The sequence below is a fragment of the Lupinus angustifolius genome, chromosome LG17 (assembly GCF_001865875.1).
Source record: "Lupinus angustifolius cultivar Tanjil chromosome LG17, LupAngTanjil_v1.0, whole genome shotgun sequence".
Taxonomy (NCBI): domain Eukaryota; kingdom Viridiplantae; phylum Streptophyta; class Magnoliopsida; order Fabales; family Fabaceae; genus Lupinus; species Lupinus angustifolius.
This window is the reverse complement of record NC_032025.1, coordinates 18,517,716-18,534,739: the sequence shown is the minus strand read 5'-3', so window position 1 is coordinate 18,534,739 and position 17,024 is coordinate 18,517,716. Positions and strand designations below refer to the sequence as shown.

The 17,024-nt window shown below is 33.7% G+C and overlaps 1 protein-coding gene across 1 annotated transcript; it reads right to left on the bottom strand.

Annotated features, from left to right (window-relative positions):
- Positions 1,433-2,098, bottom strand: LOC109330938. The gene is made up of 2 exons (XM_019565202.1): positions 1,928-2,098; positions 1,433-1,846 (listed from the first exon to the last, which is right to left on the bottom strand). Exons 1-2 carry the CDS (start codon positions 2,096-2,098, stop codon positions 1,433-1,435), a joined length of 585 nt encoding a protein of 194 aa, XP_019420747.1.

The window sequence follows — 17,024 nt, the reverse complement described above, 5'->3', positions numbered from 1 at the left end:
TTCACTCTTATCATCCAACTTTCTCCTTCTCTGATCTGGTATATGCTTGTGACACAAGCAGCCAAAAAATCTAAGATGCTGAACTGATGGTTTCTGTCCTGACCACACTTCTTCAGGTACTTGTGATCCACACTTCTTCACCCCAGAAATGATGAGGAAGTTTCTTCTCTTTCAACATACTTCTAACCATGTTGAGAATGGTTCTGTTTCTTCTCTCAACTACTCCATTATGTTGTGGTGTATAGGGAGCTGTAACTTCATGTAGAATTCCATGAGTTGAGCAGAAATTCTCCATCTCTTTTGAACAAAACTCACCACCTCCATCTGTTCTAAACACCTTGATATGCTTTCCTGATTGTTTTTCTGCCATGACCTTGAAGACTTTAAACACTCCAAAGACCTCTCCATTAGTTTTGAGCAAGTACACCCACATCTTCCTACTATACTCATCAACAAGGGATACAAAGTATTTATTTCCTCCCATTGATATAGTATCAATTGGACCATATACATATGCATATATTACATCTAAAACAGCTTTTGATCTAGATGCACTATAGGTACTTAAAGAAGATCTAGGTTTCTTACTTGACAAGCAATTTTCACAGATTTTTGAAGGCAATTTGATATGAGTTAAACTAGACACCATGCTCTTGGAATTTAGCAGACTCAAATCCTTGAAATTCAAATGACCAAATCTCTGATGCCACAACCAGGAACTATCTCTTTCCACCCCAGTAGCTAAGCAATGTGAGTTTAAGGCATTTACCTTGATTTGAAAGGTCCTATTTCCGGTGAGAGGAACCTTCAAGATCAATTTGTGATAAATGTCATAAACTTCAAGATGACCATTGCTCATATGCAAAGTGAATCCTTTCTCCGATAGCTGACCCATGCTAATGAGGTTGCTCTTCAAACCAGGGACATACAGGACCCCAGTTATCACTGCATCTTTTCTATCTTCCTTCTTGACCCTTACATCACCAATTCCTTCTGCTGAGATGTGTCTATCATCAGTAAACCTGACACCACTTTTCTTGCTTTCATCAAGATTGATCAACCAATTCTTGTGACCAGTCATATGGTTAGAACACCCTGAATCAATGTACCATATTTCAGAGTAGTTGTCACATTCTTTTGCCAGCATCATCAAAGAGACAAGTTCTTCATCTGATTCCTGATTCTCTCTAACCAAGTTAGCTTCATTACTTGGTGCCTTACATTCATAGGAGAAGTGACCAATCTTGTTGCAATTGAAGCACATCAAAGACTTCCTATCAACCCTTCTCTTGCCTCCTCTCCAATTCTGTGAACCTCTTCTTATGGATGTTTCTGATTGCTCACCCCCTTCTGAGCTCAAGGCTTGTTTCCCTGAGCCAATAGAAGCACCTCTGAATCTTCCTCTTCCTCGAGTTCCCCTTTTGTAGAAACCTCATTTCTTCCATGTTTGTGCTTGAAGCACTTGATCTTGTGCTCTTTCACCAGACCTCTCCATCATTCTCTGCTCATGTGCTTCTAAGGACCCCTGCAACTCTTCCACCTTCAAGATTGCTAAGTTCTTTGATTCTTCTATAGCCACAACAATATGATCAAATCTTGGTGCTAGAGTGCGAAGAATTTTCTCCACAATTGTTTGATTTGTGATTGTCTCGCCAGAGGCTTTCATTTGATTAGTGATGATAATCACTCTATTGAAGAAATCTGCTACCTTCTCATTCACTTCCATTTGCATCAATTCGTATTGACGCCTTAAGGTTTGCAATCTCACATTCTTCAATTGATCTGCACCTTTGTTGCAGGCTCCAAGGATCTGCCATGCTTCTCTTGATGTCTTTGCCGAAGCTATCTTCTCAAAATGTGCATTGTCAACACATTGATGCAAGAAGAACATAGCCTTGTTGTCCTTCTTCTAATTCTCTCTATGCACTGCCCTCAAAGCATCTGTAGCACCTTCTGCAAGTGCATGGTACCCTTCCTCAACCACCTCACGCACTTCTTGGTATGCAAAGATTACCTTCATCTGGATGCTCCACTTGTGCCAGTTCTTGCTGTCGAGGATGGGGAGGTTTGCAGGGAAGCTTCCATTAGTTGGTCCCATGGTGAAGCTAGCTCTTGATACCAGTTTTGTTAGAGAAGAATTGAAAAAAAGAGATAGAATGAATACTTCTGGTTTCTTATTGAATGAATGATCAAGCCTTGACTTACTATATGTGGCAAGTTTCATAACTAATTCAACTAACTAGAATTTCCTAAAACAGAAACTTCATAAACTACTTTACCTAATTTTGAATTACACTATTTTAACAACCACCATGTTTCTAACAATCTCCTTCATTATAAGGATGATAAAAACTAAACTAAGTTTGAATGACAAAGTCTTGAAAGAGATACAAGTCTCTCCCTAATAATAAGCACAGAGAAAGCTTTCCAAAAAAATGTTCAAAATATTTTTCAATATAAACATAAGTAGCACAACTTTGAATATATATAGGCAATGGTAAGAATAACTTATTATTGTACAAAAGGATAGAAAAAAAGTGTAAAAAAGGATGGGAAAAATTGTGGGGTTCAGTGTATGGATGTTCTAGAACATAGCCATCATTCAACCAAATTGTTCCTTAACCATCTAACCTATGTATTCCTTCGAGTCTTTAGGAATTGGGGGTTTTGGTTTCTCTTCAAGATCTTGTAGTTTTCCTTTTCCTTTTTCATTACTCATAGCTTGAGAACTTTGAGGTTGATTTTGTAGATGAATGACATCTAATGCTAGAGGACCATGAGAATCTTTCATTGAAGCAAACCCAACCTCTTCATCGGGATTTTGACCTCTAGCTCGAAGTTCTTCATTATGAACTAAAACATTGATCCTTAGATGTTAAGGGTCTGGTTGCCAATATAGTGGAGATTCTTCATATAAGACGCTTGAGCCAAGCACACCCAAGACATATTTGTGAGGAATATATCTACATGGAGAAAAGAAAATCTTGCCTCTAGTAGCTTTGATTAAAAAAATAATAGATTATTAATTTTTTAACTTAACTAAACTTTTTTAACCAATTATAAGTTAGTGGTTCATTATTGATAGAACGAGGATCACCTGTCCCACTTTTTTGTATCCCATTGTGTCTCAATCCAATGAAAAATTTCCATCTACTTAAAAAGAAAAATCACAAAATGATAAAGTAACTTCTCCATACGTGCAAGGGCGCTCAAATATCTTCCATGTCAAATTCTTAACGAAGATTAAACACTCATTTCCATAGGTTATGGATCTATGATACTCCTCCTTTACAGACTCAACTTTTGCTAGCATTGATCTCCAATCAGGGATCACATGCCTACCTACTATGTCTGTGTGAGGGATAACGGTGGTGATTTCACTATGTTTGGGCAAGTAGAGGACTACTGGTCTATGTTCATTGACTCGATCATAAGGGGAGGGATTGCCAACGTTATAATCAATGTCTGGTATTGAGCATACAAAGTGTGCCTTGGTTCGTTTTCATATCTATGATGGCATGGGTTAAAAGGGTGTGCCTGGACCAGGTTTTGTTTTCAACGAATGGAACAGTACCTTCCTATATCTTCAAATTTGTTTGGGGAATTTTTGGATATGTGGCTCCTATTAGTTTGAATAGAGCAGATTTATGGAGGTGTTACTTGGTTAATGAAGAGATTAATGATCAGACTATATTCTTAACTAATACTAATAGGTTTGTTGAAGAAGAAGACAGGGCCAATATTCCTGCAGAAAGTGACAATGTAGTAGGTGGTGCCAATGGTGGCCTAAATTGTTTGAATTGCAGTAGTGTGCATCCAATTAGAATTATTCATGGTTGATTGCTTGATTAGTCAAGTGAACCTCTTTTAATTTTGTCATATTTAGTTACCCTTTCAACAAGTTTAAATTTGAGATAGTTTTTGTCCTCGAGTTGTGTGGGTTTCAAGAAGTTGAAAATTTTAAAATTTTGATAATTCAAATTTATCACCATTCTCATCTTAGCATCCTTTACAACCAAACTTATTTTCGTCTTCAAACTCATATTCTTCCACCAAAATCAAACCTACAAACCAAATATTACAAACTATGGGTGCCAAATAAACAATTAAATAGTAAAGATGAATGGGGTGATAAACTGATAAATATAAAATTATCCATCAATTTATACAAATCCATTAAATTGTAATTAAAGTTATCAAATTCATTCAAATTTAAACTTGGTAGATGCATTTCTATCTATTCACGAATTCATTTTAACAAATTGGATAAATTGATTTGATTTTTGATTTTTTCTAAATTGGAACTAAAAATATTTTTAAATTTTTTTAGAAAATCACTTTTTAAAAATGATAATTTAGAAAAACTTTTAAAAATCATTCTTTTAAAAAGAGTTTTTGAATATTTTAAAAGGTACTTTTAGAAGAGTGTTTTTTTGAAGTTAAAAAAACATTTTTTCCAATATCTTACAAGAATGCATTTAAGGTTATGCATATAAATTTTTTAACAAATATTTAGATATAATATGTATTTAAAAAAAAAATTTAATATTATCAACTGTATGACCAACCATTAATCTCACCACCAAGCAAATGATAATAAGAAACACTTACAATAATATTTTAAAAAAATAAAAGCAAAGGCCTTTTGTGAATAATTATTTTTGGATTGATTGAATATTTAATATTCATCTAAATTATATGCTCATAAACATTTATTCGATAAAATGAATGATTTTAAAGTTCATCCCTTATTAAAATTATTCATTGAATATTTGCTAACTTCAATAGATGAATTTAGATGATATTTAGTTTCTTAGATTTAGAGCATGAATCACCACTGCAGAAAAAACGACAAAAGAAATCAGGCCACCATGAAGTCATCAACACTCATCTATCACTTTTTCTGAGTTCTCAACCTTAAGTTCCAAATTGACAAAAAAACAATCATAAAGGACAAGTAAAAAATTTATACAAGTAAACAAAATAGTAACTTAATTCAACCAAATGAATTTATATATTACTACAAGTACATGTAAGGCAAAACAACACTATTGAAAGCACATAAATATCTCAGTCACCACAGCGTATCGTCATCTATTTTTCTTCTTTTAAGTTTTATTCCCCTCTAAATTTTTATTATTTATTTCATTTCACTATGTTGATGGCCTCTTAATGTTTCATTTTTGTTCCATTGCTGGATTTCCTGGTAAGAATTGGAAACTAACTCGTTCTGGGTTCTTGAATTTTTTACTCTGAAAGTTTACACCTTTCAAAATTTGATACCTTTAATTTGGATATTCTCTCGAGTGAGTTTTTTATATTCCTTTGGTGGGTTTCCGTTTGAGTTCATAGAGTTCCATCATGATGTGATGTTTCTGAGTCCAATAACATTGTCTCCCGTGGAGAATATTCATGCCAGAAAAAGTTACACAAAATAAAAATTTATTGACTAACCATAAAATTGCAGATGCTGCATACTCAATGTGTCGGGTCTTCTTCAAATGGGCCTTGCGATTTGGAACCTTCAATAGGAGCCCGGAGAGGTGGATTGAAGGAATTATCGATTTGGTGATACAAGTGAAATGTAGGGCTAAAGAGGTTTGGTGGGGTCAAAAGAGAGAAACGTGATTTATTTTTGAAAATTTAAAATAAACTAAGTTAATGTTAAAAATTACCTCTCACATACTCACATTTTCATTATCTTAGACATAATTTAAATATATTTTTTTCATTATCATTTCATGATTTTGAGATGAAAACTTAGCTAACAAGTTTTTTGAGTAAGATCGTGGGTGGTTTTTTGTTGAAGTCTTTTGATTATTATATATATATATATATATTTGTGAGATGAAAAATTGAAGGAGCAATGTAACCTTTGTGTTGGACAAGAAGAAACAAATAAATAGTGTCTCCATTTGTTTCATGGGAAGTAAAATAATTCTATTAATGGGCATAAGGAGTACACAACTCATATACATTCAGATAGGCTTAAATCAAAGCTTGATGAAGGACCGATAATCATACAAGACAAATGGTCTAAATAACATTTAGCAAAACTGGATGTGGAAGATCCTAACTTTGCCGAAAATTATCTCAAATACCGCACCAATGAAGTATTATTATTAATAGCTTCAATGGTTGGAATCTGATATATGAGAATATTTTGTGTCTTGTTGCTTGAAAAGCCAGGAAAAACACCTAGTTGATGAACCCTTTGCGATTTTATGAATCTTGTTGTTGTTGGTCTTTCCATTTCCATGTACTTCTTCTTGTGCTATCTTCATTTCTTCCTTATACATCTTTCCCATCATGTATGCTTGAATTAGATCTATCCTTTCCATGGCTAGCAATAACGTGCAAGTTTTCTTAGAGGTAGTGATTGGAAGAAAGATGTGTTTGATTATATATAGAGAGAGAGAGTTGATTTGGCTTGGAGAACCAAGAAAGGTGTAGAGTATTTAAAGGGATGTGATATATGCGTTAGTTTTGAGAGTTACTTGAGTCGGTTGATCAAATATAGATTAAGTTACTTCTAAAGTAAAACATTCACACTATATATAGCGTTGGTTTAACTTTTATGGTGAAGAGTTATGATCTCCTTACTTTTTAATGGCCAACTCTACAATCATATAGTTTAACTGAAATGTAGAATCGAACAACTGACTCAACCAATTACCTCTTTTAGCTAACATATGTTACATTACTCATTTTGGAGTCTAAATACTAAAACCTGAATATTATCGATGTTTATAAATAAAAATAATTTCACAGTCTTAGCTTTCAACTAATTAAAATAATAATATAAAATAAATATGTATCATAATGTCACTCCTTAGACTTAACACTAATATAAAAAGATTAGTTACACACTGTAATATCCCATCATTTATATAGATTTATAAATAAAGTGAAAGGACTTTGTAGTTTTTGTGTGGGCACTTTTCATCTTTTTAACCATGGAATAATTCAATAAATATTGCTTTTAAGAATAAAATATTATTCTTTGAGAAGATACTTGAGTGTAAAATCTATAAATTGACAGTGTAAAGATTTATACACATGCATTTCATTATCCACCATTTATTTGGATTACTTTTTTTGAAAAGTCAATCATAATTAAATATCAATGGTAGATGATGCAATAATAGTGTATAAAACTTATACACTTTCAGTACATATATGTTTTTCTCTATTTTCATATGATGAGTACTATCATAAACACTCTCACACATTAATTGGTTAGTAGATTGGAATTAATTAAAATGACTATATAATATTTAATTTGATTTATTTCTTCATGAATTTATATCATTGTATATTACACAGATTATTTAACCTTTGACCTATGGTCATATAGTTCATAGTGAAATTATAAATAATCATTCTCTTAGAAATTTTCATTTTGGTCTTAATTTTTCTTTTAATTTCTCAAAAAAGACAATAAAAATAATACATTTCATTAAAACAAAACTACAACCTCATTATACATACAATTAATCTTCACCCATGTGATGAAGTTGAGCTCCGAGAACATCAAAACATACAAGGTTCTCAATAAGTAAATTACAATAATTTAAAAACATGCATCTCATTTTCCAATATACTCTTTTTCACTGTTTTTGATCTTATCAGTTTTCCAATGCTTCTTAGAAAACCAAAAGAAACATCCACTTGATCTTTTGGCCTTGGAACTAGTGAATCCTGACTTTGTTCTTCTTCCTTCCTCATTCTTCAAATTTTTCTTGTAATGATTCCGTAACACATATGCTTCAGCAATATCAATTCCTGACATTTTCTTTATGTGCACAATGCAGCTAGAAAAATGTTGTCTGATTTTTGGAGTTGATAATTGACAATTGATTTAATTTGATTTATAGACATGTTTTATTGGATTGACTTGGCCAACAAGGAAAAATATTAGCAATATCTTGAGTTTGACTATTATTTATCTACTTTGAGGACAATGTCCCATTTTCTATGAAAGAAAATGGGAAATTTCAAAAGAAAACGTCGATGTCCAAAAACAATATGAAAGAATCTGTACAGGGACTAACAAGAAAAAAAGTACTAATACAAACATGCAAAGCAAAAAGGATCAATCACTGAACAGGAATTTCCACTAAGCACATCAATTATATCAACTATGACTTAAGAGTAGCTCAATTGATTGCAGGGTGGGCAAGGGTGGGCAAATTGCAGACCACATAAGCTGATGTGGCCACAGTATTACAGTTGAGGTGACCGCTACAACCGCATTATCCTATAAATGTAATGAGGTATGACACTGAATCACAGTAATGTCGCCAGATCACACAATATTGAGGCCGAGTCTCACACTGCATCAAGTTTAAAAACAAATTTTCATCCACAAAAAAAGAACTATACACCACAATCCACAACCTGATGCTTGGAATGCCCGCAATCGCAACATAACTGCCAATGCAAATACAATTTAAAACCCTATGTCTAGGATGCAGAAAAACGCCTATATGGATAGGTAGACACTAGGTACACTTGGTAATTCTTTTAAACTTCACTAACACAGAATTTAAGGTATGGTTTGCGTGCTTGATGTATAATATAGAGTTATAGACTTTTGTCAACAAAAAATGAAGCTATAGTGTATCGAAATTGTTATTTATCTTCTGGCTTAATTACTTGTTATTCTTTATTATTTTAAACATCATCCTCCCCTAATTTTTATATTGAATATGATCAAATTCATTTACGAAACTAAGTTTACTTAGGATCATGTACCTTGAGGACAAGAACTTCGCTCAATTTTGAGCACAATGAATCTCTACGGTCTTTCAGCGATTTTAATGAAGCGTTATACTCATTTAACCTGAAAATACAAAAATCATGAAATCAAAATATATAAATAAAATGATGAAGGAAATTGAATAACGAAGATCCAAATCGTGGAGTATAAAGTGAATAATTACAGCAAATACCTATAGGTAACACAAACGGAACATAGGGTCAATTCCTTATGATTCGACACAACCATATACTATACTATAATTGAATCTTGAAAGAGGTATAAATTGTAAAATACTAAAGTGTTATCAATAAATTTATTTGTTGAAAACACCTTTTAATATATAAAAGTGATGAAGCTAACTTACTAACTTTTATTTATTGTTATTTACATTCTACTATTTATTTATTCTTTAATATTAACCTCCCTCAAGGAAGAAGTTTGGTTTGTTAATAAAAGGAAATGGAGTAAATAAATAAATGTCACTTAACTTTATTATTTATTTATTTATTTGTTTCTAACAACTAACTATTCATCACTTTTGTACATTAGAATGTCATTGAACCGGTGTTGGAATTTATTCTACAAAACCGAGATGTTATTCAAAGGTACATAATAATTATGTAAAAGGGATTGCTTCGATACCATTGTACAGATGTTAGAATTTATTCTAACAAAACCGAGATGGAACAAAGAAGGAATAACTTATTCACATGATTATTAGAAGTAAGTTGTAACTGAAATATTCTCGAAACTATTATACCGGCGTTGAAATTTATGTCAACAAAGCCGAGATGACGAACAAAGAATAAAATTGAGTTCACTTACTTACCAAATAAAAAGAAAACACACCGAATTGAGGGAATTTCCGCATTCAACAAATTGGCACTACTTCCAGGACGATTTGTTGAGAGGGGAAAGCCAACTCTTCCCCAAAAATAACCTTTCAACAAATTGGCGTCGTTGTCGGGGACGGTTTGTTGAGAGGGGAAAGCTCCTCAAAAACATCTTTCAACAAATTGGCGCCGTTGTCGGGGATTCATCAAATAATTGTGTATAAATTTATTTTTGATTTTGTACAAATTATTTGACTTTGTACAAAGATGTAAATTATTAAATATGTATATTATTTATATACTAACTCTTCTTGGAAAATAGACAGAAAAACATTTCTTGTGCATGAACAGGAACAAACAACTTGAATTTTCTCTTGATCCCGAAATAGAGAAAACACTCAAGAAGCAGAAAAAGCACAGAAGAGGGCACATCAAGTAAGAACTATTATCCAAGAAAAAAGAACAGAAATGGCAGAAAATCATAAATCCAGGGCAAAAAATCAGAACAGGACTGGTGGGTTTGTCAGCTTCAACCCCAAGAATATGATAAGAATAGGGAGACCCTCAGGCTCTCAAAGGCCAATAGAAATGAAAACTGGGTTAGTACAACTTATGTACGCCAACCCTTTTGCTAGATTAGATCATGAAGATCCGTACAACCACCTCACAAAATTCTATAAGTTGGTTGGTACTGCTAGGATCTCCAGGTCTAAGGAGGAGACATTTTTCTAAGGCTATTTCCGTTAACACTTATCGTAAAAGCCAAAGAATGGTTCCTAAATCTTCCACAACATATTCAAAACAACTGGAATATGGTGGAGGAAAAATTTATGACAAGATATTTTCCGCAAGGAAAATTTATGGACTTGAAAACTGCTATCTCCACTTTCATCCAGTCTTCTGGGGAGAGTCTATGCGAGGCATGGGACAGATTCAAATACATGCTCAGAAAATGCCCTAACCATGAGTTCGATGTTCAAACTCAGATCCATATCTTTGTCAATGGACTTCAACAACAACATAAATGGATCTTGAATGCAACTGCAGGCGGACAGTTAATGGATAAACCTCTGCAAAAAGCAATTGATATTATCGAATCCATGACATTAAATGACCATAAAAGTAAACACCAAAGAAGGCCACCACCTAGGGAAGGTGGAATATTTGAATTGAACTCAGCTGATGTAGTATTGGCCCGACATAAATTGCTTCAACAACAACTGGAAGAGGTGACCCAAAAACTCAATGATTTGCCAAAACAGTTACGAGAAACCTCAACGACGCAAATTTATCAGTGTAACAATTGTAGTGAAGATCATGATTCCATTACTTGCCAAAATGAGGAAGTTCATTTTGTGGGAAACCCTCCAAAGCAGAACTTTCAAAATAATTACCCTTAAGGGGGTAATAATCAATTTCAAAGAAATCAGCCTTGGAGGCAAGATCTTCCACAAAAACAACCCTTCTACCCCTAGAATAATCATTTTCAACACCCCACCCAGGATAAGAGAATCAACCTGGAAGATACTCTAAACCATTTTATGCAAATGACCATGTCGAATAAGAAAAATACTGATGCTTCTCTAAGGAATATGGAGATACAAATTGGGTATTGGCCAAACAATTAGCTAAAAATCAGAAATCAACATTTTCAGCGAATACAGAAGTGAATCCTAGAGAACATGGTAATGCAATCCTGAGGGGTGAATCCGGCTCAAAAGGGCAGTAGAAGGAATAATTTTTTTTGGTAACCAATGTCAAGCTAGTGACATTAAAGAAGCGTTTGTTGGGAAGCAACCCAATACATTTTGATATATAATATGTTATTTCCCTTTCCTACATTTTGTCTTTGTTCTATTTTTTGTAAGTATTAACTTCTTTGTTTTTTGTTAAAAAAGAAATTTTTTTAGGGATCAAAATCGGAAAACAAATTTTCAAAATTGGGTTAATGGGCCAAGCATACAAAACTTGAAATTCCAAAAGGGGCCCAAAACATAGTCAAAGTCATGGTCAAGGCTCATAACTCGGTCAAGCCTGGACCACTGACCCACTGCTCAGCATGGGGGACCATGCGCTCAACGTGGGGGACCATGCGCTCAGCGCATGTCTGCCAGGCCATGTGCTTTGTGACCAAAAATCCCTCAAAAGAGGATTTTTTCTTGATTTTTGACCGAAAATCCTTGACCAAAGACCCTTGACTAGAGACTTCCAACCCATATATAAACACCCATTCTTGAATCAGAAAGCACAAAGACAATTTTGCAAAATCATCTCCAACATATAAAAAAAAATTCTCTCAAGTTTCAAAGTTTTCTTTTACCTTCATCATGTAAATTATCCTTCTTAGTTATTTTATTTTGTAAATCTTCATTTTTGTTACTTAAATCTTCTTCAAGAAAATGTGTAAGAGCTTTAATTCATGAAATATGTATATGCTGATGCACATTTTTATGTTATAACTTTTTTGGAGTTTGTGTGTATTGTGGAATTTTCTTAGGAATTTTAGGAGTTCATCAAGGAGAGGAAATGAAGTTGCATGGGAAGACAAGAACTCCAATTTTGTCTCCAATGATGTTAAAGAAAAATTCAAAAACATTACACTCAAGAATGCTATCAGTTTAGAAACAATTATCAACTTGAGTGAGGATGACTTTGGAGGCTTTCTTTTTGTGGTGGAAAGATATGGTTGGCAAAAAATTGCTCAACCAAAGAAAATGTTTTCTTTGGATGTTGTAAAGCAATTTTTGCCAACTCAATCACATCAAGTGAGTCAAGGAGAAATCGTTACACTTGGGTGAATGGAACCCAAGTTTCCTACAACAAGTACGTGATCAATGAGTACTTGGGGAACCCATGGAATCCACCAAGTGAGGAGCATGAATTATGTGACAACCCTAAACCTACATGGGTGAAGAAGAAAGTCATGAAGAAGAATATGTGAGGAAAAGTTATGTTTGGAAGATTTGGACCTCAACATGTATGGGCCCATTTTCAAATTTTGCATGACTCAACAAACCCAAATATGAGCAAGCTTCATACTGTCCAACATATGGCCTTCATCACATGTTTCAGATCTTCCTCTTCCTAAAGCAAAACTCATTAGCTCCATCTATGATGAAGACTCCATAGACATTGCTGTAGTGATCTCAGATGTTATTTGGGATTGCATTAGCAAATGTATCCCTTCAATTATTCTTCCATCTTTTATCACTGACCTGTGCAAATTTCAAAATGTGCTTGGACCCTACAAATAAATGATGGCCCTCAAATCCGAAATCAACGTTGTTTATGTCACCAATTATTGCAAAGAAAAATCCCTCTCACAAGCTCAAGCCGAGCTTAGAAAGAAGTTTGGTGATTTAAGCTCAAAGCAACCAAGTGGCTATGGAAGGACCATGAGTTCTAAAGTAGATGCCATAATGAGAGAACAACAAATGCAAAACTTGTAACAAAAGGCATGCTACAATGGGCTTAAGGGCATTTATAAGAGTTTGCATAGTATTTGTTTTGGGAAGAAGCACAATTTCAAGGGATGATCTTATGAAGAATTTATGGCAAAGACCTAGTGGCCCGAGGGGAGGTCCCAAGACACAAGTGAAGAAGAAGAAAAAGAAGATGATGAAGAATAAGAAAAACTTTTCCGGTTTTCTCTTTCCCTAAAAATTTCAATTTCTATATTATGTTGCATTTCTTTATGACTTTTTCTATTATGCTTTAAATCTATGTTATTATCAAGTTGAAATTAATAGATTATCTTTTGTTAGTATTTTTATTTTTTTAGAAAGCAAAGAAATTTTTAAATCACATCAAGTAAAGTCCCAAAATTGTTTTAAGGCTTGAGGACAAGCCTTCATTTAAAAGGGGGACAATGATTTGATGTAAAGTCCCAAAATTGTACCGGCGTTAAAATTTATTCTAACAAAGCCGAGATGGGGCAAAGAAGGAATAACTTATTCACATGATTATTAGAAGTAAGTTGTAATTGGAATATTCTTGAAACCATTATACCGGCGTTGGAATTTATTTCAACAAAACCGAGATGGCGAACAAAGAATAAAACCGAGTTCACTTACTTAATAAAATAAAAAGGAAACACGCCGAAATGAGGGAATTTCCGCTTTCAACAAATTGGCACTACTCTCGGGACGATTTGTTGAGAGGGGAAAACCTCTCCAACTAATTCTTTCAACAAATTGGCGTCGTTGCCGGGGAATTGCTTTAATAAATTTGCCGGGGAATTGCTTAAATAATAGAAGATTTCATATTTATATGTCATTCATCAAATAATTGTGCATAATTTTATTTTTGTTTTTTGTACAAATTGTGTGACTTTGTACAAAGATGTAAATTATTAAATATGTATATTATTTATCTACTAACTCTTCTTGGAAAATAGACAGAGAAAACCTTTCTTGTGCATGAACATGAGCAAACAAATTAAATTTTGTGTTGATCCCGAAATAGAGAAAACTCTCAAAAAGAAAAGAAAAGCACAAAAGAGGGCTCGTCAAGCAAGACCTATCATCCAAGAAGAAAGAATAGAAATGACAGAGAATCATGAATCAAGGGCGGAAAATCAAAATAACATTGGTGGATTTGTCAGTTTTAACCCCAAAAATATGATCAGAATAGGAAGACCCTCAAGCACTCAAAGGCCACCAGAAATGAAAACTGGGTTGGTACAACTTATGTACGCCAATCCTTTTGCTGGTCTAGATCATGAAGATCCGTACAATCACCTCACAAAATTCTAAGAATTGGTTGGTACTGTTGGGAGCTCTGAATCTTAGGAGGAGACCATTTTTCTGAGGCTTTTTCCGTTAACACTTATCGGAAAAGTCAAAGAATGGTTCCTAGATCTTCCACAACATATTCAAAACAACTGGAACATGGTGGAGGAAAAATTCATGTCAAGGTATTTTCCGCAAGAAAAAGTCATGGACTTAAAAACTGCTATCTCCACTTTCATCCAACCTACGGGGGAAGTCTCTGCGAAGCATGGGACAAATTCAATCCATGCTAAGAAAATGCCCCAACCATGGTTTCATTGTTCAAACTCAGATCCACATTTTTGTTAATGTACTCCAACAGCAGCATAAATGGATCTTGAACACAACTGCAGGCGGACAGTTAATGGCTAAACCTCTGCAAGAAGCAATTGATATCATCGAATTCATGGCATTAAATGATCAAAAGAGTCAACACCAAAGAAGGCCACCACCTAGGAAAGGTGGAATACTTGAATTAAACTCAACTAATGTAGTACTGGCCCAACACAAATTGCTTCAACAACAACTGGAAGAGGTAACCCAAAAACTTAATGATTTGTCAAAACAATTATGTGAAACCTCAAAGAAGCAAATTTATCGGTGTGACAACTGTAGTGAAGATCATGATTCCATTACATGCCAAAATGAGGAAGTACATTTTGTGGGAAACCCTCCAAGGCAGAACTTTCAAAATAATTATCCTCAAGTGGGTAATAATCAATTTCAGAGAAATCAGCCTTGGAGGCAAGATATTCCTCAAAAACAACCTTTCTACCCCCGAAACAATCAATTTCAACACCCTACCCAGGATAAGGGCATTAAACTGGAAGATACTCTAAACTAGTTTATGAAAATGACAATGTCAAATCAGAAGAATATCGATGCTTCTCTAAGGAACATGGAGATACAAATTGAGCAACTTGCCAAATAATTAGCTGAAAATCAGAAATCAACATTCTCAGCTAATACATAAGTGAATCCTAGAGAACATGGTAATGCCATCATGAGGGGTGAAATCTGGCTCAACAGGACAGTAGAAGGAAACAAACGCTTTTTTGGTAACCAATGTCAAGCTAGTGACATTAAAGAAGCGCTTGTTGGAAGGAAACCCAATACATTTTGATATATAATATGTTATTTACCTTTCATACATTTTGTCTTTATTCTATTTTTTTGTGAGTATTAATTTCTTTCGTTTTTGTTAAAAAGAAAATTTTTTAGGGATCAAACTCGGAAAACAATTTTTTTAAAAATAGAGAAAAATATTTTAAGAATGGGTTAATGGGCAAAGTCCACAAAACTGAAAATTTGGGATTGCATTAATAAAGGTATCCCTTCCATTATTCTTCTATCTTTTATCACTGACTTATGTAAATTTCAAAATGTGCCTGGACCCTACAATGAAATGATGGCCCTCAAATCCGAAATCAATGTTGTTTATGTCACCAACTATTTCAAAGAAAAATCTCTCTCACAAGCTCAAACCGAGCTTAGAAAGAAGTATGGTGACTTAAGCTGAAAGCAACCAAGTAGCTATGGAAGGACCATGAGTTCTAAAGTAGATGCCATAATGAGGGAACAACAAATGCAAAACTTGCAACAAAAAGCATGCTACCGTGGGATTAAGGGCATTTATAAGAGTTTGCATAACATTTTTGGGAAGAAGCACAATTTCATGGGAGGATCTTATGAAGAATTTGTGGCAAAAACCAAGTGGCCAGAGGGGAGGTCCCAAGACACAAGTGAAGAAGAAGAGAAGGAAGATGATAAAGAATAGAAAAGCTTTTTCCGGTTTTCTCTTTCCCTAAATTTCAATTTCCATACTATGTTGCATTTCTTTATGTCATTTTCTATTATGCTCTAATCTATGTTATGATCAATTTGAAGTTCAATAAATTGTCTTTTGTTAGCATTTTTATTTTGAAAACAAAGCAATTTTTAAATCACATCAAGTAAGTCCTAATATTTTTTTTAACACTTGAGGACAAGCCTTCATTTAAAAAGGGGGGACTAGAACTTGATGTAATTTAAAAATTTCTTATTTAGATTGTGTAAATATGTAACAAGTAAATTTGTTTGTTCAAAAACTCAAAATATTTTCAAAACCGAAAACAAAATGGCTAAACAAAATTTTTGAAACAAGATCACATGATTAGAAAATGCTAAGCATACTTTGAATTAAGCTTTGAATGAGCAAAATGAGATATATGCTAAACTTTTGTGAAAAAAATCATATAATGTCATAACTTGAAATTTTTGTAAATTGAAAATTCAATTTTATGTAACAAGATCTTTGCAAACATTTTTTAAATCACAAAAGTGTAAAACCAAACCAATTGAGGGAGTGAGCCAAACACATGTGATAATCAAAGTGAGAATCAACATTTCATCTGTCTAATTAAACTTGTTTGAGTCTTTAAATCTCTTAATTGCATAAAAATGATAAAAAATGATCAAGGCATGTTCCTTCATTAGTTGAACCAAAGGCCAAAAAGTCAAAACCCAATTAGGATCATCATTTGATAAGCTCATTTGAGCCAAACAAATGAGATAATTTTTCAAACAATCCCATGAAACCGAATTTAAAAAAATGTTCTAAAGAGCATTTAATTTTAAGGAATAGTTTGAAAGAATTAAGTTGGGGGGGGGGGGAATTGG